This window comes from Trematomus bernacchii, unplaced genomic scaffold, assembly GCF_902827165.1.
Source record: "Trematomus bernacchii unplaced genomic scaffold, fTreBer1.1, whole genome shotgun sequence".
In the NCBI taxonomy this organism is placed as follows: Eukaryota; Metazoa; Chordata; class Actinopteri; order Perciformes; family Nototheniidae; genus Trematomus; species Trematomus bernacchii.
The window spans coordinates 28203873-28229180 of record NW_022987720.1 but is presented as its reverse complement, the minus strand read 5'-3'; the positions used below and the strand labels follow the sequence as shown (position 1 = coordinate 28229180).

General features: G+C 40.6%; 1 protein-coding gene across 1 annotated transcript; it reads right to left on the bottom strand.

Moving 5' to 3' along the window:
- Positions 1–215: 215 nt before the first annotated feature.
- LOC117492510 (zinc finger CCCH domain-containing protein 7B-like) lies at positions 216–24804 on the bottom strand. The gene is made up of 23 exons (XM_034142795.1): positions 24605–24804; positions 23719–23786; positions 23575–23611; positions 22344–22541; positions 17961–18119; positions 16952–17032; positions 16319–16378; positions 15955–16009; positions 15661–15833; positions 14318–14867; positions 12071–12132; positions 11885–11987; positions 10320–10478; positions 8274–8488; positions 6536–6636; positions 5497–5678; positions 4993–5078; positions 4550–4698; positions 2825–2930; positions 2522–2630; positions 1807–1943; positions 1546–1715; positions 216–908 (listed from the first exon to the last, which is right to left on the bottom strand). The coding sequence occupies exons 2-23, from the start codon at positions 23775–23777 to the stop codon at positions 728–730; spliced, it is 3132 nt and encodes a 1043-aa protein (XP_033998686.1). The 5' UTR covers positions 23778–23786; positions 24605–24804; the 3' UTR covers positions 216–727.
- Positions 24805–25308: the final 504 nt, after the last annotated feature.

Genomic DNA, 25308 nt, shown 5'->3' with positions numbered 1-25308 from the left:
CAGGTCTAACAAAAGAAACAGTGCAACATAACGTTTATTTTTCATTTACTTGAAACATATTTTCTAGTTGATCTATTGTGCAAATCTTGTCAGTCTCATAGTTAGGGTTAGAGTCATAATTGTTGCAACACCAGACTGTGCCGATAGTTAGTTTGAACCACAATAACAAACACATTAAAACACTAAATCAAAATTATACAACCCAAAAACACGTGTTGGTTTTGTTACATGGCTTTATTGAGACTTTGATACACATAAACTCCGAGTGAACTGTAGTCTGAACGCACTCTTGATAATAAAACTCCCTTTATAAACAGGACGCAACATAAGGGAAAATAACTAAACAACTCAACACATTTGTGTGAATTTCACATTAGTTTGAGCAAAGAAAAGGCTGCATGTATGGGACAATATTATCCTTTTTGAATATTCAAAATGTGTTTGTATCTGTGTCTTTTTTACATTGGCACCAATATGAGCCTTACTTCACAGCACTTTTATTACTGATGTTTGACTGAACAGACACGTGCAAAAGTGGCTCTCAAAACAGGGATAAGAAACATCTAAAAATTAAAATATTTACCATTTTGAAATGAAGGGGTTTATGGCATGTTTGAAAGGTTCTTCTGGCAGTGCCATTTTTAACACTGCTCGTTTGATTTGGTCATGTTGAATAAAAAGACAGGCTAGTTTGGCAGTTAAGGCTCATAACGTGAAATAAATCTACTCAGTCCTGAAGTAGAAAGTTGAACTTCCCGAAGTCAAACTCGTCGGGCATGACTAGCATGTCTTCTCTGGCTTTGGCTAGCTTCTGCCGCAGGAAGTCACGCCTCTCGGTCCACTCCTGCAGCTCCTCCATGCTGTGGGCGAAGTCGCAGCTCACGCCTTCAGGACAGCCACCATCCAACCTGTCAAACATGAACATCACAAGCTGTAAACATCGAATAAATATACACTTCTAAAGTTGATTATTGTGATTATTTACACTTCAAGCAGACACAGCAACATTAGCACTCATTTGAAACCAAATATCAATAATTAATCTTCTTTAAAGAGGCCCTATTATGCTTTTTGGAGTTTTCCTTTTCCTGTAGTGTGTTATATAGGTTTTTGTGCATGTGTCTGCAAAGGCTAAAATCCCTGTGTTCCCTGCTGAGGGAGTTTCTCTCCCACACACTCCCTCCCCCCCCTGAAACACCTCCATTGGACTCCTTTGTTTACTTCCATAACATAACACTTGTGCTTCTATTTAGATCTTTAAGCTGTTGACCTATCACAACCGAGCCGGCCAGCTAACCAATCAGAGCAGACTGGGCTCTGGTTTAAGACGGAGGGTGAAAAGAGGTGCTGCAGCACAGGCAGTATGATAACAATAAAGATCTTTTTGAACATTAAAGCATGTAAACATCTCACAGTAGAGGCACTACATATATATGAATATGAACCTGAAAATTAGCATTACATGGCTTTTTTAAGTATAAGATCAGAATACTTCTTCCACCAATAGTTCCAATTCAAAAACTGATCCAGGGTCAGTGGTCTTACTTGGGGCAGAGGTCAAAGCAGAGTCCAGGGAAGCGGTAGTTCCAGGTCAGAGCCTCCTCTTCTCCCTCGCAGCTGAACACTCGGTCTTTGTGCTTCTCAGACGAGATGTGCTGCTGCCACTGCCGCTCGCCGTTACTATGCCGACCACACAGACGGCAGTACAAGCCAGTCTGAAATACAAAGAGGAGAAACCATCGTCATGTGAAACACGTGGACCTTTTTTGTTTGGTGGCAATGCTCGAAAATCAAATGTGAACCCACCATTGGCTCAGCGTAGTCAGTCGGCATGACTATGTATTTTTCCTCTGATGTGGACTGAGTGAGCGCGGCTCCGTTTGCTTGATGGTTGTTGGCAGTTAATGACAGCCACATGTCGTACATCTGTTGCATGTCGTGCACTACAGGTACAAATACACAGATCTGTGGTCACTTTGAGGATGTTCAGTGGGAAGCAGACAACAAATCAAGACCCAAAAGAATGATCGGGCACAATGCTATTTAAATGAGATAAGAAATTATACAGTTACACACGTTTTCAGCATACATTTTGACCACTTATCTTAATAAGTCAGTCAAAATGAAAAACTAATACATATGAACTGACAAATGTAATATTTTTTTTATTAATATTCCTGCATTCACTTAACAATATGGAAAAACTAAGTTAAAGCAATTTCTATTATCTATTCAGTTTTAACTATATAGTTTCCAAGACATTCCCAAATTGTAATAGTAGTCTTCTGCTTGCTGCTAGCTCTTCCAAGCTACATTAGCGACTACTAGCACAACATATCAAAACTCAATGTGTTGTGGTAATGAAGGCAACAGGTATGTAAAAGAAGGAGGAATGCAAGTAATAGAAAAATAATATCTCTGGTTTTGGGGAATTAAATGTTGATCTTTTTGTAAAAACATGTTCATGGTGAATCCAACAATGTGATGAGTGCAATGCTAAAACACGACTTCAATAACTCACAGTCGTTGTTCTTCATATACATCCACATGTCCTTCTCCTCCGGGCTGTGGGCAAAGGTGCATTTCCCGGTGTAGTTGCATTTCTTTTTCTCCAAAATCTGGGTACATATCTGCCAGGAGGAAATGTATTGCTGTTAAAACCACATCACAATGTGCAGATCAAACTTTCAGGAGAAACCACAAAGACAGGCTAAATTGCAAAATCGCACCAGATAAAAGACATAAATGCTAGAAAGATTGGGAAAGACCCCTGCTAAACTACTTGTTGTATTAAAAAGCATAATGGGAGAGGGAGCAGACCTACATCATAATACACAGGGAAGTTCTTGGCATGTGGCAGCGGTCTGATCTCGACCCATTTACTTCTCTCCAAAGACTTCACCAGCAGGACGCTTCTCTCTCTAGACCACCTTAAGATGAAGAGACGAAAAGGACATTGTGTTTTGTACTACAAAAAATAAAAAAAGCTTGTGTAAATAAATATACAAAGTAGTTGTTATCTACGGAAGAGGATTAAGGCCTGGTGACCAAAATAGATTTTATTTTTGAGTTCTGAGATTAAAGTCTCAAAGTAAAGTTTTTCTTTTTGTCACATCCCAAATTACTTTTCTCATGTGGCTCTAATCCTCTTCCATATTTCTCCAATGCTAACATCTGCTGCATTTAGGAGAAATCTATGGCCACAAATTCACTTAGTAAAATAACACTTAAAAGGTAGGGTAGGTAATTCACTTCAGAAACACTTTTTGTTATATTCCATGGAATGCTCTTCAGGTAGGTAAGAATGGAGAAACCAGCTCGAGTGCGCTAGAATTTGAAAGTACGCAGCCGAAAAAAATCTGCCCCTTCCGTTGGAGAAAATGCAAGTTGTCTCCTCTTATGGGTTTTAATGCACTGATACTGTGTGTGACCTTGCAGCTGCCTCTTCTGAGATAGGAGAAGGCAGGGCATAATTCATGTTGAGAGGACGCATTCTTCTTGTCTCCTAACTTCTTCGAGGGGCAAAGAGCAACAGTGGCGCGAAGGAAGTATGTGACTTTCCAGAGATGTCCCGACACCAAACCGATTTACGACTTTGTTGTTACCTCCTCACTTTAGACTATATAAGCTTGATGTTTTTTCCTGCTCCTTTGAGCAGCATACCTCATGTGTGTGAGTTGAACCATATCCTTTGTATGTGACTTAACTCTGCTCCTTCTTGCAAGAATAAATTAGTACCTGACTATTGATTCTCATCCCGGTGTCGAGTGATATTTTCCTAACACCTTCCTTCAGACTTCCTTACAGAGCCCCTCCTCCAACACACACGAACGCGCACATGACCAATGAGGGCACGAGATAAGTTTGTGCACAGATGGAAGGCTGACAGGCAGGTAGGCCGTCCAGTTATTTTAGCCGGGCCGGCTCAGATGATTGGTCGTGCTTTTTACAGCGCTACGGCTTCCACAGATGACATTTTGTTATGTATTTATTGTCAAAGCATTTAATGTATTCATTGCTATCGGGATGTTAAGAGCATTCCATGGAATATAACAAAAAGTGTTTCTGAAGTGAATTACCTACCCCACCTTTAACATCCCGATAGCAATGAATACATTAAATGCTTTGACAATAAATAAATACAAATATTTAATCTGTGGAAGCCGTGGCGCTGTAAAAAGCACGACCAATCATCTGAGCCGGCCCGCTAAAATAACTGGATGGCCTACCTGCCTGTCAGCCTTCCATCTGTGCACAAACTTATCTCGTGCCCTCATTGGTCATGTGCGCGTTCGTGTGTGTTGGAGGAGGGGCTCTGTAAGGAAGTCTGAAGGAAGGGGCAGATTTCTTTCGGCTGCGTACTTTCAAATTCTAGCGCACTCGAGCTGGTTTCTCCATTCTTACCTACCCTACCTTTAAATATGTATTTTTTAACTTTTCTTTCCACTGAAAAAGGACAAAGAAGCCCAAACTATTTGAATTGAACAGTTCATGCAAAATAAACTTTTTTTTCTTCCCCAGTCTATGTAAATTCATTATTTTTACTCACAGGTGCCTGGCCTTAGCGCTGCAGTACTTCAGGGCTTTGTCAGGTTCCCCGATGCGGCGGTCCGCCCAGCAGCGAGCACAGACAAACTTCATATTCATGTTCAGACTCTTCCCTCCTTTAGGTTTACCCCCAACGCCTCCAGAAGACAACTGTTTAAAATCAAATTATAAAGAGTTTTAATGTCCGTCATTTAACTTTTCATCTGCTGCCCATATAAACAAGAAAATAATCATTGTTTTCAAAGGTTCACGTTAGCCAACACCTACACACATTTTATATGAAATGAAAATGTATAATTATGTAAGTTACACAAAATGAAAAATAGACCTTGATAAGACTAGCAGTGATTTGGTGACACTGTTAAAAAAATTGATATTTAACATTCCATTATATATGCAGGAGAAACACTATGTAGTTTCTATAAAAAAAAAAAAATGTCTTACTCTATTTCCATTCTGTTGTTTTGAGATTTGCTCCTGATTCTCAGCATACTTTGTGGATATTTTCACTATCTCGTCAGGGCTGATACCTGAATAACAGAAGCACACACATTGATAAAGTCAACATTCAATTCAAGAGAAACATCACAGGCTATTGCAACACAATGAAAAAGCTAACGCTAGGCTATAAAGGAACTACATCACGGTCACATGACTTCACGTCACCACCACTAAGCTAAAGGCGGCTAATGTTCGGTGAGATGACGTCTCATTTTTGTTAGCAATTGCATGTTTTAAGACCCGTAAAAGCTTGACATTCACCAGTGGGGTATTTACGGACGTATTTTATGACTTGGAACAAACAAAATCTCTTCAGCTCGTCTTAAACACAGATCTTATTTCACGCTTCTAATCCAAAACACACTCAAAGAACCCATTGACTTGCTGAAGGAACCTGGAAGTGGTAAAATGCTAACTCATTCCCGGCTTTAGGACTCATTCCTGCACCTGTGTCTCGCTGCACCCTCCAGGTTTTGAGCTCTATGACGGAGTGGGCGTAGCAGCAGCTGTCCTCTCGCTGGCAGCCGTAGCGGATGGCGTGGCGGCACAAATCCAAAGAGCACAGGATGCTGAGGGGCCGGACCTTTCTGTAGTTCACACTGTGGGTCCTCATCACAAACGCCAAGCATCTGACGGGAGAGAAGAAAAGCATGTTTTAAAGGTCCTCAGATATATACAAAACATGTCTCTGAAGTGTTTGGCTCCAAACACCAAACAGATCATTGCAGCATCCCATAATCCCCTCTGTTTCAGCCCTGTTTCAAAAGTGCTGATTCTCTGTCTGTTACTTTAGATTAGGGATGCCAGAAACTGACCATGATCAAAATCGAAAATCGGACAGCCCTGGCGAATATTAATCGATTATTCGACAACCCCCCCCCCCCCCCATCTTTGTTCCTGAAACCTTCAGAGTCTCTTTACACAGAGGGGACACATGTTGATGTAGAAGAGACATGAAGAAGAGGGGACACATGTTGATGAAGAAGAGACATGAAAAAGAAGGGACATGTTGATGTAGAAGAGACATGAAGAAGAGGGGACACATGTTGATGTAGAAGAGACATGAAGAAGAGGGGACACATGTTGATGTAGAAGAGACGTGAAGAAGAGGGGACACATGTTGATGTAGAAGAGACATGAAGAAGAGGGGGACACATGTTGATGTAGAAGAGACATGAAGAAGAGGGGACACATGTTGATGTAGAAGAGACATGAAGAAGAGGGGACACATGTTGATGTAGAAGAGACATGAAGAAGAGGGGACACATGTTGATGTAGAAGAGACATGAAGAAGAGGGGACACATGTTGATGTAGAAGAGACATGAAGAAGAGGGGACACATGTTGATGTAGAAGAGACATGAAGAAGAGGGGACACATGTTGATGTAGAAGAGACGTGAAAAAGTGGGTTTTGCATAATAGGTGAACTTTAGTGAACAGAAACACAGCGTAAGATGAGGAGGAGATATGTTGTAAACTTGCTCACTTGTTGGCATCGAAGGTGTGGTGAGCGTCCAGGTTGGAGCAGGTGGTGCGATTGTCTCTGCAGCGATTACTGATGATCCTAGGTTTACCGTCATAGCATTCCTACAGAGACAGGAAGACAAACAATACCAACAAAAGAAGATGAGACAAAGAAATGATACAATAAAATGCTGTTCATAATGTAATGCTTATGTTTCCAATATTGTGTTTTTATTACACAATACAACTGCCCTCAGAAATAAGAGTTAATTGTAGAAATAAAAGTAAGTATATCATATGAATTCAATTAAATATTTTATATCACGATATTTACACACATACAAAAAAAGGTAAACATACCTGATTCCATACAGAAAACTACAGAGATAATAGTACAAATGTTACTTACAGAAATAAAGAAAGATGTATAATATAAAAGACACACATGAATAAATAAATGACCGTGAATTTCCTGGTATTTCTTATATTTTTAATCAATTACATTAAGCTTTATTTAATAAATGTTTTTGTATTTATTCCAGCATTTATTGTTTGATCAATACAATCCATTGTGTATGATACAGAAGAATATACATACTGTATGCAGTATTAAAATATAATAGACAGCAAGATGTTTAAAACAAATCCATAAATAATTCATATAAAAAAAAATATATATATATAATTAGGTTAAACCAGGGGTGTCCAAACTACGGCCCGGGGGCCAAATGCAGCCCGCGGGCCAATTTGAATCGGCCCTCAGCAAATTAAAAAAGTATAATGGAATATGGCCCACAGATTAAACTTGTGCTTGTCTTATATTGTACTTCTCAAATATAAATGTAAAAATATATTACACAGTAGTATTCACGTGTTAATAAATAAGACCACTTTTCAAATAAATTCAGTCAATTCAAGTTGGAACAATTTTCTAACATATCTTAGTTGATAAGAAAAAAGCCCAATGACTTATTTCCATAACAAGCTTGAAATACACCCTTCATATTTCTCCTTATTATAATCAATGTGAGGCTTCTGTTGTAAGGGATGAGCTGCCAACACTCACAAGCATCATGCACCTACTTTTGATTGATTTTGCTATCTTATAAATGGGGCGAAGCCTGCGAGCTAGTTCAGGCAGTCAACTCGAGCACCAATGATACATTAACACGTGACGCACCTCGTCCCTCTTACAACCAACCAAACACATTCTCCTAAACATGCCGCTCTATTTAAGCTGCCAGGTCTTCCTGCCTCTGCCTCGCTATGCTGCTGCTGTGTTCACTTGCTATTGCTGCGTACATGTTCCTGCTGCTGTGTTTCATGTTGCTGCTGCTTGCCTGCCCCACCACCACCCCAGCTTCCACCCCAGCTTCCACCCCAGCTTCCACCCCAGCTTCCACCCCAGCTTCCACCCCAGCTTCCACCTGTAGGCTCGGGGGATAGTTATCTAATCATCACTCAATGTTCTTTGTAAATCTGTGGAGTGATGAGGCCCGAGCCTAGACGCCAAACTCAAACTATATGCTGCTTCTAATAAACATATTAAGAAACACGCGAGTTGTCTGACTGAACTGAACTTATGAGGCAGTATACCTCTAGTGAGTGGCCCAGCCCTGCGTATATTTTTCTGTATGTGGCTCTCGGAGAAAAGAGTTTGGACCCCCCTGGGTTAAACAGACATAAGAAGAGATCCGAAACTATGTCTGTACCGTCAAAATTATAAAATATAATAATATAATGAGTAAAAGGGCACTGACCTGACAGAGGAACACGAACACGCCCTTGTTCTCCTTCAGAAGGTGCAGGATGCTGTCCACGGGGTCCAGTTTTAAACGTTCCGTCTCAAACAGCAGCTGTCTGTCCAGCGTCCCCTTCCTCTCTTCCATCCAAACGTCGATCTCCAGCTGGTTGTAGGCGAACGTGCAGTCCTCTCCGAATTTACATCTGCCCAAATCCCCGGAGCTCAGCAGTTCTGAAAAGTAAAAAAAAAAACTCATTCATGGGCAGAGGTGGGAAGTAGTGGAGTACAAATACTACGTTGCTGTACCCAAGTACATTTTTCTGGTATCAGTACTTTACTCCACTACTTATTTTTCTGACGACTTTTTACTTTGACTTCTTACATTTTGAACCCAAATACCTGTACTTTCTACTTCTTACACGTTGAACACAAATACCTGTACTTTCTACTTCTCTCATTTTCCAAACAGGCTGGTTCCTTTAGTTTGAATGTGTGTTTGGTGGCGTGATCATTATTATTTAGAGTCATTGCGTGCCTATTGATTTGAACACGATCCGTGTATCTATCATTTCCTGGTCTTCTCTAAAGAAGAGGGACCAATGAAAACGTTGTCATGTTGCCGTTGTTCAGCATGGAAACATTCATTAGCTAACAATGACATTATTGTTCTATTAATATAAAGGGAGGTCAGGTACTCTTTAAAACAGCTGCTAGTTATGGGTACTTTTTACTGAAGTACATTTCAAAGCCCTCTTTACTTTTACTTGAGTCAAGAAGTTTAGTCAGTACTTCTACTTTTACAAGAGTATTTTTTAAACACGAGTATCTGTACTTCTACTTGAGTAAAGGATGTGTGTACTTTTGCCATCTCTGGTCACGGGCAATCAAATATGAAAATATAACAAATATTGTAGATATTGAAAATTTATCGTAGGGTGCAATAGAGTGGTGCAGTGACGACATATTTTTGTAGGCCGAACCGGAAGTTAGCATCACAGGGGCTCCATAAACAAAAAGTCCATTGGATTTTTCCATTGCATTTTGGGTAAATATAAATGATAGTACAGTCTGGTAGGTTCAGAAATTGACATGTAGCTTTAAAAAAACGATATCTAGCCTCCTATCAAGATATCAATGTAAAATCAATATATTGCCGAGCCCTAACTCACAAGTCACGTTAAATTATTTTTATTTCAGGTCCTTTTTAACGGCTTCCCTGAATTCATGTGTCATCAATAGTTCCTTTTCATATAGCCGTCTCTGACCAAGGAAAGAGAATGTAGCCTTGTTTGCATGGGAAAATACATTTAAACATAAGTTACCTTACCCAAAACTACTATATCATATATCCATACTGCCCTCCTTCAATTAATCACAAAGAGACATGAAACTCTTGATTGTAGTATTTATTACATGTACAGCACTTTGGCCCGACCAAAAATCGCTTTTAAATGTGCTTTATAAATAAACTTTGATTGATTGATTGATTGATTGATTGAAACTGGTTATCAGTGCTGGAAATGGCTCTTAGGGTACTAACAGTTAAGTGAGGGACAAACGGTCAATTTACGACAGGATGGGTCAACTCGGGTTAGCCTGAACTGATCCCACCCCCCACATTCCAGCATGGGGTCTGCTCAGTCACACAAACAAACACAGGAAACAAAGACCCTCAGTGCAAAAATAAAAAACTAAACAAGTATTGATCACCTTGTTTAGCTAAAAAACAACAGACTTTACTAAGTTTAGCAAGTTTGTCTTTGTTAAAATGCTGATTTTGACGAACCATAGACACTGAACTAAAGAGTAATTTGGTAGATACAAATTAGAAGAATGGGAAAAACAAATACTGAATTACACGGACACAGGTTTAAATGTAATACATGGCTTGTAAGAATTTGGCTTAATAGTGTTTGTGCAATTCAGCATCAATATCCTATTCATTCTAATACACCACTATATTTATACAGACACGCACAAATCGCTACACACATCAGTTTAAATACAAGAACAATGAATGCCAAGAGATAAGAACTGATCCATCTGATTTTGAGATGCTTACCTCTGCAGAGTACAAACGGCCCCTTGAAGGAACAATTGGGGATCTGTCTCACTCTGGTCCACTCTGAAGGAGGGTCGGTTCTTCGTCGACACAACAACATGTTTCCTTTACAGCTGTGGACCAGGTCCGGCTTGTGAACAAATGAATACATGCTCTGACCTGAGAACAAATGAATACAAAAAGATTCAATAGGTCAGAAAAAAGTAGGGGCACAAAGAGAGACATGTGTGGCCTGCTGTATCAGAATCAGTCGACCCAGAAACACACTTTGAGTTACACACACTGATAAAGCTTTCCAATGATATCCTTATTGTGTCCAAATATTTCAAATAACATGCTGACCGTTATATTGACACGATTAGGAGAAAAGGGCCCTCATGTTTGTTTAAGTAAAAGGATCTAATTTCTTCTTTCACCACTGACAATAAGTGCATTAAAACAAAAGAGCAAGAATCCCTCAGGTACATCGGGGTTTCAATAAGCATTCATACCATTGTTTTTTTCCTTCTATACAATTATCATAATCTTTTGTTATTAGTTGATTCATATTTATTCATTAGTTATAGGTACCTGCAACGTAACTGTTAACTAAAGCTGTCAGATAAAAGTAATTGGGACCATTTTTGCCTCCAAAATGGCGTGGAAGTATGAAGTAGCATGAAATGGAAATACTCAAGTACAAGTACCTCAAAGTTGTTCTTAAGTACAGTACTTGAGTCAATGCAACTATTTACTTTCCACAACTGCTCAATGTAAGTCCCTTTACAGACTGTTGGGATCTTACGCAATACACCTGTACTGTGCAATGTATACACTTTTTGGGCAATTTTACCATGCAATAACGATGATCATTTTTATGTGCTAAACATGTTTGTTTAAGTATCTCAAACCTTAAAGGTGGGGTAGGTAAGTTTGAGAAACCAGCTTGAGATCGCTAGAATTTGAAAATACACAACCGGAGAAAATCTGCCACTTCCTTATAGAGCCCCTCCTCCAACACACACGAACGCGCACATGACCAATGAGGGCACGAGATAAGTTTGTGCACAGATGGAAGGCTGACAGGCAGGTAGACCATCCAGTTATTTTAGCCGGGCCGGCTCAGATGATTGGTCGTGCTTTTTACAGCGCCACGGCTTCCACAGATGACATTTTTTAATGGATTTTTTGTCAAAGCACTTCAGATATTCATTGCTATCGGGATGTTAAGAGCATTCCATGGAATATAACAAAAAGTGCATCTCGAGCCGGTTTCTCAAACTTACCTACCCCACCTTTAATATGTACACGTACCTATTTAAAAGCTGCCACTCAATTTTTTTTACTAATTGATGAGTACTTATTTGTCTTTATCTGTATTTCTAATGTGTGCTTTTTCTCTATATGTAACATGCTAGCTTGTCTATTATTGCTTACCTAAAAGGTAATGTTATGTCTCTTTTTCTGTGACGTTGTAAATGTCCCCGCTGCTGGACTAATAAAGGAATTGTGTTTCTGATTTGGATAAAAGCATCAGCTAAATAACATTGAAAGTATTGTAGTTTAAGAGAAGAACATGGACGTACCTCTCTGAGGGAAACAGGCGGTGCAGGCCTGCAGGAATTCGTGGGTGGAGGATAACGGGTGAGTGACTGCAAGCTGCGGGGGGTTTTTCTTCTCCTTGGTTGCCTTGGTAAGAATAAGATTTAAGTTAATACCGACAAAACGGACAACAAGAGATCATGAAACACAAGCCAGATAAGAAGTCTTACTTTGGAGGTATTCTTTTGAGATCGCATCACTGGAGCTGCAGCAGCGTGAGAGCCTGAGATACCTGAAGAAAAAACAAGTTAGAATAATATGAACATGTGTTATATATGGGTTAAAACATGTGCAAACACTAGCATGATCTTTGAAAAGTAGCGCAATTCTATCAAGGAAAAATTCCCATAAACCCCACAATTACAAACAAATGGAAAAAACCTCAGAGTGCAACGGATGAACGGACATGCAATATTGAATAAGCGGTATAATAAATGTATCTTTAATTATCTTTTTTTATCCTTGAATTTTGGAAATTAATCAATTATGAAAAATGTAAAGAGAATAAAATAATGATAATATTAAAAATAAATTATAAAATGTTTACTTCTCAGAATCAGAAACGCCTTGTTGGTCCCATATACAGGAAATAAATAATTCTGTTAACTCTATGAATTTATTTATCTCAAAATCTGATATTTTTCATGCTGAACAAGACAATGCATGTAAAAAAAAAAAAATCATCACTCGTCAACTGATCTGCCACCTGCTGCCTGTCCCTTTATAAATGAGGCCCCTGGTCTTTTTTAAAGCATTGCGTAGGATTCACGTGGGAAGGTTGCTTACGTACTGTAGGACAAAGCTAATAAATACGCACAGACATTTCCCGATTTATAAAACACTGCGTAACGGCGTAGGACGCACAATCAACTCGAAATGCGAAGCAGCTTTTGCGGGCTTCACGTAACGCCCATATTTGCCTATAAATAGTCAAAGAAACGCCCCGTATTAATATTCATTTTGACTGACTGCATGAAGAAGATCGCAGGAAATGACGACAGAACAGCTAAAAAAGACATTTCACATCGTGTCAGATTTTGGTTCTTTTGGGAAGGTGGAGACAAATCACATTGTTTGGTGGATGCAGTTTGAACCAGAGTAGCAGCATGGAGGTCGGATCGTCACCAAAATAAATAAATAAGTGGTCTGAAAAAAGTTAATGACAAAATACACATAACCTTCCTCAGGCAGTGTGTCAGTGTGTTTGTGCCGGGGACAGGAGACCCCCCCCCATGATGAGAAACTGTAAGAAAGTAGCGGGGGATCCCTGCGGAGTGGAGTCAATTAATCAGTGACGTGCAGTCAGGGGAGGCAGGGGAGGCAGAGCCTCACCTGTCATACTCCAATGTAACGGAAAAACAACTAAAGAAAAACGAAATAGTAATAATAATAAAATGTCTCCACTGATCTGTGTTGTAAGTGTGATTTATGTATGATTCTAATCGCTTTTTATAGTCAAAATCAGCAAATTTGCCGAGCTCCGCTACGGGAGCGATGAGAAGTGAGGCAGGGACGAGCTCTGCCTCTCGTAAGCCCAGAGTAACTTGCTGGAGCGCGGGCACTAATTTAGCGCGGGCACTTATTTTGTGAGCGCGCTCAAGCCATTTACTGTGGGCTGAGTTGAGGCACAGATGAGATCTGAGAAACTGGCTGGAAAGCGGGCCCTAAGCACATGCCTGTTACCATCTCACTGTAGGTCACCAATGTAATGTATGTAGATCCCTTTATTACATTTATCCTCGCCATCCATAGTCTCTAAATAACTTATTTCACGTATATATGATATTTAGGCTCGCTGGTCTCAACGGCAATGAAAATGCACCAGGGGAGGCAGCCATAACCTCTGCCGCACTGAAGGGGGCGCATGTGAGCCCACAGGTTCTTGTTGCTACTGTAATTCTACGCAGAGACGGTAGACGTAACAACAAACTAGACTTTTGAAACTACAGGAAGATAAGGAGGACTTTTACAAAAAAGTAATAGAGATTGTTGTCCAGAAGGATAGCATGGACTTCATCTTCAAGTCAAGGTAAGACCACATTTGTAATGAAAATGGGATCTTACTAAGAAAGAACAATCCAATATTTAGATTTTGGCTATCCTTTTGTTGAACGGTCTGTTTAAAATGAATCGAAGCATCAGACTAAAAAAGCTTTTGAAAATAACCGAATATTTCGATTAAGGTCAAAATATAATATTTGTAAATCTGACTCAGTGAGTCAGTGCCTCACCAGCCATGAACCTCACCGCACGTCACTGCAATTAATGTTTATTTTTTTATTTGGTGGTTTGTGTTCCAGCTGTCGATCAGCTGTGCACAGCGTCTCCACTGCAGCCTGTGCGTCTTTTGAGCGTACACACCGTTTATAAATGAGGCACCAGGTGTTTGCCAATAAAAACAAGTTAATCATAATCACCGGTGGAGCTGAAATCGGAGAGCGTGTCCAGGCCTGCCGCCCCGAAGGAGACTGGTGGGAAAATGGCCTTAACACCTTCATCCGAGGGAAACAAATCCAAGGCATCCAGAGAGTCGAGCTCCTCCATGGCACTCTGACCTCCTGAAACACAAACGGACTTCAGAGGATCCAGTTCATCCAGTTCATCCAGCAGATCGTCCAGAGACTTCTCCCCTGCCTCCACTTCACAGATGGACTCATTCCCAGCAGCAACGTTATCCAATAAGTCATCCAGGCAATCCAGATCATCCAGACCATCCAGCGCCACGGAGGGCAACGGCAACTCTGGAGAAATGCTAATCCCAAAGGTCAAGAGGTGATCCAGGGCGTCCAGGGCCCCAGTGTTGGTGCTGATGACCCCGCAGAAGGAGTCCAGGGAGTTGAGCTCGCTGACGGAGGAGCTGAAGAAGGCCGGGGGAAGCTGAGGGGTCGGAGCGGGAAGGATGAAAGAGAGGGTCTGTTCGGAGGTGGGTGTCCTGCGGGGGGCTGGGAATACTGCCTGGGTGAGGGTCTGTAAAACATGGAAGAATGAAACTGGAGTCATGATGGGTGAAAACAAAGGGGGAATGGGCAGATTGATGTAAAGAACTATGAACAAAGTGCCCCAATGGCTCGATTTGGAGGTCGCATTTGAAGGTTTAAAAAATGACCAGACAAACAATATGAAAGCAGACGGGGTCATCCTGGGTAAAAATAAATGCTTACTATGTTGTAGAAAATATTATACATAATATACATACATACAATCCCACATCTATACAATCGTATACACATTTATCTCCTTAGATGCTCCAACAGTATGTGCATACGAGTATACATATTTAGGCATGTAGGGCTAACAAAGGCAGGGTTACATCACACTATCAGGGTCTTTGGGCCACTTTGTCCATGATCGACCTTTCGCATTTGAAGGTTTTGATGTATTATGGCGTTCATGTTCTATCAATATTGTGACATGAGACTAGACACGGCCTAATATCTTGGGTATCGGTACATCCTGAGTGTTGTCTTTTCATGGTGTTTAAGGCTGTTTAACAGTAAAGTCATATCGTTTTTCTATTGTGTCTGTCTTTTCAAGCTCACTTACATACATTATAAAAAATTCCACAAATAAAAAGCTAATCTGGAAGCATTTGTGAATATCTTTCCAACTTTTAGAAAAAGCTGTAACTTTCAGCCAGAGTGTCATTCGGTCATTTTCGGATAAGCCTGCTGATGAAGTTGTTTTCCGCACTATTCCATATTGTGATTTCGATAACATTTTGATTGTTAGTACATCCCATTGCAGCAGAATCAGGTTTTACCTCAGTCGGGGCGTGCTCCTCAGGGAAGTCGTCGAGCAGTCTGTCCAGGTCGTCTCCCATCAGCTCTGTGTCGTCTAGATTGTCGAGCATTTCAGGAAATGAGGCGACCGCAGGTTGTCTGAAGCTGGGAGCTCGGGAGGGAACGGAGGACTGAGGCATGCTGGGAAAACTGACTGAAGAGAAGAAAGAGGGGCATTTAATTAGATCTTACTTGTAATTGATTTTGTACCATTATTTCAAGAATTTGACAGAGGAGAACATTCATTCTGATCAAGTCAAATCCAGAATTCCCACCTGGTGCACAGCCACTCAGAGGATTCAAACCATTTCCTACATGAGCACTGGATACCTGAGCGGGAGAAAAACAATATAATATAGGTACAATTAAAACAGATAAAATGGGTTGTGGACAATACAACCCATATTTTTTACCAGGGGAGAAATTTGGTTTTCTGACAGTTGAATAAAATTAAATAAAAATATTTAATATTATATTATAAGTGCAATAAAAAGGACAAATAAAACAGTAATATATCTTTAAACAGGGAAACCTGTATCATCTATGAGGTTTTCAAATGTATAAATAAATGTAAACGTTTGGGGTTTTGAGCCGTGTAGGAATCATTTTCATTAAATCTAATGTTGGAGAGGAACTTGCCTTGATGGCTTCAACAGTCGTGTTTCCGTTTGTGACCGCTCTCTTGATGAGTCCGCCTTCCTGGAGGAGAAACAACAACACACTGGATATGAGAGACAGCAAATACAGAAAAATGTGCATTATGTCCGCGTTAGAGCAAGGCAGTATGAAGATACCGTGACACAACTAAATGAATCCCCTTATCAGGAGATTTTTCTTCACTGTAGGAACCATTTCTTTAACATTTTTGGATGCTAATAGCCCCCTGCATTGCATATTTAATCAATGAGGGTTCGGCATCAATGTGATAAAATACCTTCATCCAAAATTATATTGCTTATTGTTATATTAACATTAACGAGGAGGCGGCTGTGGCTCAGTGCTGGACTTCGAATCAGGGGGTAGCAAGTTCGAGTCCCACTGCAGTCAACATGTCGTTGTGTCCCTGGGCAAGACACTTCACCCCAAATTGCTCCTGTGGGGATTGTCCACAGTACTGAATGTATGTAAGTCGCTTTGGATAAAAAGGGTCTAACAAATGACATGTAATGTAATGTCATTAATTACATTTTATCAAAGTCCCAACCTACAATTTCCAATGATTCATTTGCTTTTCATATTGGAAGAAATCTAAGCAGTAATCATTTTTCTAACCTTTGCAGCCACATATGGTTTCCGGTTCTTCAGTTTGAGATGGACGGCCAGCTCCTGAGCGAGATCATTCACCTCTTGGTCCTGTGAGGAGGTAAACAGAAAGATAACAAATCAATACATTTTGCAAGATACAAGTCTCTAGCCTCTACCATGCTGTGAATGGATCTGGCCCTTCCTACATCCAGGACATGGTTAAACCATACACCCCAGCACGTGCACTCCGCTCTGCATCGGCCAAACGGCTCGCTGCACCCGCACTGCGAGGGGGACCCAAGTTCCCATCAGCAAAAACACGTGGGTTTGCTATCCTGGCTCCTAAATGGTGGAATGAGCTCCCCATTGACATCAGGACAGCAGAAAGCTTACACGTCGAATGCACTTATTGTAAGTCGCTTTGGATAAAAGCGTCAGCTAAATGTAATGTAATGTGGTGTCACCCACTTGATATCATGTTGAACTGGTCCACAAAAGCTATTTATTTGCAATTAAGGTTCATGTAACAAATGCTAAGAAAAGACACATTTAAAGCTACAGCTGGTTAATATATTAACGATAACTGTCATATTGTAGCAACTGTCTCTCTATCCTGATGCATGAGACAGAAAAACATTGATAAATAAAGAAATGTTCTTCTGCCTCTTTAAAACTCCCAAATGGCATTTGCAGGACTCCACTGCACCGAAGGGAAACAACCAATCAGAGCCAAGCTGTCAACTATTGCTCCTAAACTCGTGTCAAACAGGGCAGCGCTGGTTAAATATGACTAAAAATTCTGTTACTGCATTGCCTATTTTTTACTTTCAATGTTTTTAGAAACACATTGTAGTGTAACATTTAGCTGTAGATCTGAAAATGTGCTCAAGGCGATGCTTTGTTTTGGCTCAGGTAACACATTTGCTCATTGCATACATGGAGCATTTCACTTCAAGAGACACCGTCTGATTTAAAAAATGAAAGTCATTTTCTGAGACTGATTAGTGTCCACTTTCACTGGCAGTCTTTTCTTTACCAGTCTGTTGATCAGCAGGCAGTCTGTGGTGCAGTTGTACGCCTCCTTGTACTTCCGGAGCTCCTTCAGACAAAGGGCCTTCCTGAACAGAGCCCTGCGGCTTTCCTTACACACCGTCAGAGCTCGGTCGCAGTCCTTCACGCCCCGCTCATATTCCCCCTGTGGGAGAAGAGAGATAAAGAACGGGGTTAAAAGTGTCAGAATCAGATCAATATTCTTTGGTTTTAAAGAGAAGCTTTGTGGTTTAGGTGTGAGCAGTGGCGGCTCCAGGGTATGGCTGGGGTAGGCTACAGCCATACCAAGAAATGGCTTAGCCCCACCTTAGCCCCACCATGAAAAATTATTTTAAAGTAAGCAAATTAAATAAGCAAAATGCTAAAGGTGTGGAAATTCTCTGGTGTTATAATATCAGCGCGGCCGCGGTCAGATCAAAATGCCTCCGAATGCAATTGAATAAACCTACAGCCAATCAGAGCAACGAAACATTGGGTCTGCGTCACGCATTACTGATTGAGATCACTCAGATCCGCCACGTTGTGCCTCTCCACCTCTGTCCTCTATCTCCTAGGGTCAAAGTTCATATGGCGAGGGATTACTTTGAGCGATGTGCGCCGGCCCGTGCCTTACCTTGGACTTCTACACAACTGCTCGGGTCTTGATAGATTGAGTGGGGAAGTTCAGGAGATATTTCAACAATACCCTGGGCGGGGTGGCGCAGTGGGCTGTGCGTTTGATCATCAGATCAAGGGGGCTATTGCGGCAGTAATCTTTTAAACAAAGTGCCGCGAGGGACTAAACAAGAGAAAAACATTGTGGACGCGCAAAAACTCAGTCTTTCCAACAGTATGCGTTTGACCTTTTATTTTTAAAGCAAAAGTTCAATAGTCCATATCCATATGTATATTCTTTTATGCGTGCATGCGTGCGGTCAACAAAAAGTGTCCTTCTCCAGCTCACTCCCCCTCCATCTATCACAAAGTGCGCAGGTAAAAGCAACCAGATATAACCGCAAACGTCACCACACAAATCCTTTGACACGCCCACCACCTATAGTGACTCAAAAACATGTACCGTAATAAACACAGAAAAAAATACTTCAAATGTGGCTCCTACAGGGGCGTTGGGGAACTCCAGGTCGAAACCCTCCTCCGCCACCACTGCGTCAAGCCGTTGTGTCCTTGGGCAAGATACTTCACCCGAATTTGCTCCTGTGGGTATTGTCCACAGTACATGACCATTACATGTATGTGTAATGTGTATTTGTAAGGAGCGCTTTGAGAGTCATTGAAAAAGCGCTATAATAAATAAGGATTATTATTATTCAGTATCCCCATTGGATCTCCAACGTTTACTATCATACGTCAAGATCACAGTGAAAAGTCCGTTTTTTTCAACATGTCACCTTTTTCACCTGTGGGGAAATTGCAGGATTGGCTCCAGGTCGCCCTTTTTTATTTACTACAAGACAAATGTGACTTTTTATTTCATACAGTTCAATTTGGATTGATGACCATCATCCGTTTAAACTTGTTTAAAAAGCATACTGTAGTTCTGTGAAGGGATATAATCTGCCTCGCATGGCACAAACAATGTTGAGGATGTGAGTTTATTCCCATGGACCACATTTACTGAAAATGTATGCACTGTACTTAAAAGTGGATGCTGAGAAGCATATATTACTGCACTTTTTTTGGTATTATATCTTTGGGTCGCGATTTATTGACCAAGGAAAAAAGTGGGTCCTCCTGAGGCTTGACCAGTTGAGAACCACTGGTTTAACTCACACCCGTTGCTCTCGATGTCATTTTGCATGAGACAGGGAAATAATCTAAGCCTCATGCATGGCGTTTCACTGTCAAGGGGGGGCGATATAGCGTGTATGTATTTACATTGCAAATACTGATTTGAGCCCCACCACTGTATGGGTTAGCCCTACCATAGATTACCCAACAAAAATACTCTGGAGCCGCCACTGGGTGTGAGGGGTTGCAAGGACAGAAATGCTTCCTTTGGGGGAATTATTTTACTGAGTTTATAGTCTATTTTTATTTTGTACATTATCTGAAGTGTACATTTACAGATAACTTCATTGTGATTTGCCTGAACAGCCCTAAAAAAGGCAGTTAAATATTATTTGTCAGTTAAAATATATCAGAGATTTGGGGATTGTTATTCCCAATTCCAGGTCTGAATTGAAAGTGTAAATTGAAAATGTATCTTTTTTCAATTGAATCAGATGAGAACTGAGCACATGTCGTCGGATGTACCGCCTCCAGAAAAGGCCCAGCGTCTGTTTTCCGAGTGTTCAGCCGTTTTTGTGCGACCGCTCAACTAAAATATTATGAAAACATTTCAACTTCCTAGAAAAGCGCTGTTGACGTCACTGTAGAAATGGGATGAAAAGCTTGTTTTTTGCCATGTCTGTCAGACGGAAACTATCATAACAAAGACCTTAAAGGAGAGGTGTCATGGCCAGTTCCACTGATCATAATTTCATTGTTGAGGTATACTAAAATAGATTTATATTGTGCATTTTTCCAAACTCACATTGGTTTCTCATACAGCATCTCTGTAAACTACGTGTATTCACTGAATTTCACTCTCTGCCTTTAACGGCTCGTTGTAGCTCCAATAGCTCCAGCCCCCACCCTCCCTGTGAGCACAGTGTGCTCTGATTGGTCGGGACGTTGTGAATCGCGCTGAGCTCCGTGGAGGTGTTGTTTCCTTGTTTAGGATACATTGCGAAACACAGCCAAACTCATCCTGAGCACACACAAAGTCACAGCCGAAGTAAAAACAATAAGTGTGGCTTGATATTGAGTAAGAAAAAGGTTGATAAACGCTGTGAGAACGGGTCTGCAGAGAGAATTTCGCCGCGATCCCAACTGTCTGTTATCAGCCTGCAGCCAGGGAGGAGAAATCAGCTGAGCTGCCTGCTCCCTGCACACAGATGTGTGTGTGAGGAAGTCCATGGATTGGTCAATTTGGACCAATCAGCGGGGGCTTAACGTAACGGCTCTGCGGACGTAACGTAACGGCTCCACGGATTGGTCCATTTCGTTCCGGGTACGGCTTGACATCATGCCGTCCCGGAAGAATCAAATGGACAATCTCCAACGAGGCGTTTTGGGGAGGTATTTTCTGTGTTAGAGTTTTACTCGCTACAGGGTGTACTTTGAGGGTTTGTGACTCTGCACACCGTTTACATGCATAAAAACCTTCATAACACACAAGGGGATGGATAATAACCGGAAAAGCATGACACCTCTCCTTTAAAACCCGTTTGTTGGAGCAGACCAGCTGGGTGCTGCTGCCGATGAGTGTGTGACTTTTATTGTCCTCCTCCGTCATTTTATGGGTGTCAACAAACTCATTCATAAAGTGTAATAACAAGAATCTTCTCGTTGGTATATAGTGAAAAAACTATTGTGAAAAAATATATAGTAGCATAAACAGATGACAAAATCCATGCTAGTCAGTCTTGCAACAGCGGTGATACGTTATTGACATAGCACACTGCCATCACCTTTCTGATGCGCTACATGTATGTGGACATGGGCCCTGGATTGTATTCTAAGTAAATGGTAAATGGACGGCATTCTTATAGCACTTATTCAAACTTTACAAGTCAACATTCACCCACATTCATTCAGAGACAGAGGCTGCCATACACCCGATTACACAGACTCTCACACACACACTCACATACACACTGTTGGCCTTGGGCTTAGATATGTTGCCCAAGGACACTTTGATATGTAGACTGCGGCGCTGGCTGACTGATCGACCTCCTGAGCCATAGCTGGACTTTCCCATAATAAATTAGACATTATTCATAAATAGGAATATATATTTCTGATAGGAAGCTGTCTTGGATTAACTGCTACAATTAAATAAAAGTTGAAGCAGGTTGAAAAATCCCTTTATTTAATCTTATCTATAAAACACATTATACATATTTTGTGTGTACTAATGGTTACTACTGACTGCTACTTCAACACCTTTATATGTTCATTATTAAAAGATGCTACTCTTTGTTTTACCCTGGATGTCTACATTTTTTGAGCACATGCTTGCCTCTTTATTTAAAATGTTAGTCTACTGTTTTTATTTTTGCCTTTTATCAACACTGTCCTCTTTGGTGTAATGCTGTAAATAAAGGACTTCTGATACGGATTCAACCTGTCATTACTGTGGGTTGATGCATTTTCATCTGTCTCCCCAACTGATTGACTAACACACAGATCAGATTTGGGTGTGGAGACGCGTTTGTCACAAGCCTTAGCCACAGCTGCACCCATTTCACAACAACACACAGACAGAACACACTTCATCTTCACAAGTTTCTACACAACTGAAACTCATGGACCAGCTGTTTCTCACCTTGCTGTGGTAGGCAGCAGCCCGGTTCACATAAAGACTCTCCAGCAAAACCTCGGGGATCTGGATCTCCTCGGCTTCAGCGTAGCTTGAGACGTTCAAGGCTTCAGTGAACTGTCTCACCGCCTGCTCCCAGTCCTCGTCCCTGAAGAAGGCGTTGCCCTCATCCAGCAGATTGCACACCAACTTGGTGAGGAAGTCCTAGAAGAAAGGAAAGGAAAGAAGGGGATATCATGCTGGTGGCGTGTCTTAAAAACATTGGGTCATATCATGAAGTAGAGTAGTCACAACACTTTCAACACCATGTTCTTTATTTTGTTTATATATGCCATGTGCAGCAGTTAAAAACAAAATAGTTTAATTAATTATGTTATAGTCTAGGAATTGGTACAGACTACATCTAGTTATCACAATGACTTCTATAATACAATAACGGTCACTATTTATGCATGCTTCCCAGGGCTGCACAATTCATCTAAATGTTATCAAAAGCGGAATATGGGCTGGTTAAAAAATGTAATTGTGAATGCAGAATATTTGTGTATAATATATATAGAGCAAGTGATTAAAAAAACATTTTGAATTAAGTATTGTGGAGGAATCCTAAACTACAAATCATAGCCTACAGACTTCTTAAAAGACAAGAGAGACATCACAACACAATGAAAATTATAAATCCTTCCTTTATCGTGACAAAATCTGATTTGAAAAACTCGGAATGAGGTAATTTTTGTTTACTAATCTTGCTGCCCTAATGCTTAAATATACTCATTAGCACACACAAACAACAAAGAACAGCTCAGGATAACAGGAAGGTGATTCATTGAGCAAGTATTTAGTAATTCACCAGGTCAGGCAAGGTCAGTGGATCATCAAGTAACTTTGATTCATAGTCCCTAGGCCATTTACAAAATGTGGTGGCAAGACATGCAAAATGTAAGCCTAACTATTCAGTAAGTATTGAGATAAACTTGAATATCAAAGGATATGAAGAGTGGGCAAAGTATGTGAGAATAGATCCTTGATTTGCATGCAGCCAAGAATGGACGGAAAGATGGGAGGAAAAGATAGACAGAGGAATTCAAGGGAGAAACGAAACAGAAAGCTAATGGGGCTTGGGGTTGTGAGTTATGGCCAAGTGACTGTAGATCATAACAAGCATAAATCCCACATTGCAAAAGGGAAGTGACATAGGGAGAAGACATAACATTGTGCTCGTAGTAACAACTGGTACCTGGTATCCATCCGGCTCTGGATACGCTAGTGAAGACCTAGAAAACAAGTAAATATTAGTTTAGAAACATACTGGTTATGAGCAAAGGCATGAGTCATTCAGGGGAACGGTTGGTTTCACTTTCCGTCACTGAAAACATCTTACTGTATGAAAGTCAGGGCTTTGGTTATCTCCTCCTGGCGTTTCTGTCTGGCAGGGTCCATGCTTGTTCCCTGGAGAGAAGACAAACAGACAAAAGTAGATTGTAACAAAGCCTGACTGTGATAAGGCCCATAAAAATAAGCCTTTAATTTCCTCGAAGAGCAAAAACAAAACACCTACATGTCAAATTATGCAAAGACAACCATCGAGCCTGTCTTCATGTTCATTCAGTATTTAAATACAGATGTGGGAGAAGTACTCTGATCTTGTACTTAAGTAAAAGTAGAAGTAACAGAGTGTAGGAATACTCTGTTATAAGTACAAGTTCTGTAATCAAAATGTAACTCAAGTAAAAGTACAAAAGTGTTAGCACCAAAATAAACGTAATGCACCAAAAGTCAAAGTACTCATTAAGTAGATTGGTCCATTTCAGAATGATATACATCATATGTTTTGATTATAATTATTGATGCAGTAATGTGTTTATCAAAGCTGGGAATCTAGTTAAATTACTTTGAATGCTGCAGGGTATGTGAATTTAATCCAGGTGTAACAAGTCATAGTGTTCTCTATATTTCACATTATTAATCCATATCTGAAAAGTAACTAACGGTATTAAATACATGTAGTGGAGTAAAAGTACAATATTTACCTCTGAATTGTAGTAGAGTAGAAGTACACAATAGCAAAAAACTGAAATACTCAAGTCAAGCACAAGGCACTCAAAAAGTGCATTCAAGCGCAGTACTTGAGTAAATGTCCTCACATTACACCACTGTTTAAAAAAATGCACAAACATCTAGCATGCAAGCCCCCTGACTCCCGCATGTGTCCCTGCCAGTCTATGGTCCCTGCCTATCGTGGCGTGAGTGACTTCCGACACACCTACCTGATGAAGCGAGGAAGTGCATTGGACTGAAGTTAAGTTTAAAAGCGTGCCATTTAATCTCCAAATAGGCGGAAAGACGGAGTCACTTCTTGAGGATATATTAGTCGAGCTGACGCTGAGAAACAGCCAGCCGAGGAGGAAGACACCCGCCGAGCCTCCGTGTCTGACTTGATAAGTTTCGATTTCCAGCAACACCAATGTTATCAGCCAACTACAAACCTTACACTGGCCCTTTAAATGAGTATGAGCTTATATCCCTAAGTCAAGTCTGACAGGCACCACTTCCTGCTCACACACCATAAACCTGTCCCCCTTATACCCTTATTTCCTGCAATAAATCCAAACACAATTTATTCTTGTTCTTTCTTTGACTTAACATTGTGTATGGGTACAATAATACAATGCATTCCTCAATAACGGTTAAAATACCCAAGTGGTGCCTGACAGATTTTGCATTAAGGCAAACAACACAAAGTCAACAGCCAAACTGCAATAACAGTAAACAAAAAGAAACGTTAAAAAGTTACTTAAATAACCAAATTAATTAAATTAAAAATCAATGTAAGAGAGTTATTCAACAAAAAGAAGAAAGGCCAAAGGAATGGAAAACATTTATATGTAGAATGTAAAGATTACAATATTGATCAACAAAAAGGAGAGTCATGACTTTGCTTTTGACTGGTAATATTGGCCTGTAATGATGA

Excerpts from the sequence above, each read along its gene's own strand:
- LOC117492510 (XM_034142795.1), bottom strand. The coding sequence starts at position 23,777 with ATGGACCCTGCCAGACAGAAACGCCAGGAGGAGATAACCAAAGCCCTG. Across the intron at positions 16,010-16,318 it reads CGACTGTTGAAGCCATCAAG|GTATCCAGTGCTCATGTAGG; the intron begins GCAAGTTCCTCT and ends TCTCCCGCTCAG. Across the intron at positions 2,631-2,824 it reads ACTTCCCTGTGTATTATGAT|ATATGTACCCAGATTTTGGA; the intron begins GTAGGTCTGCTC and ends TCCTCCTGGCAG.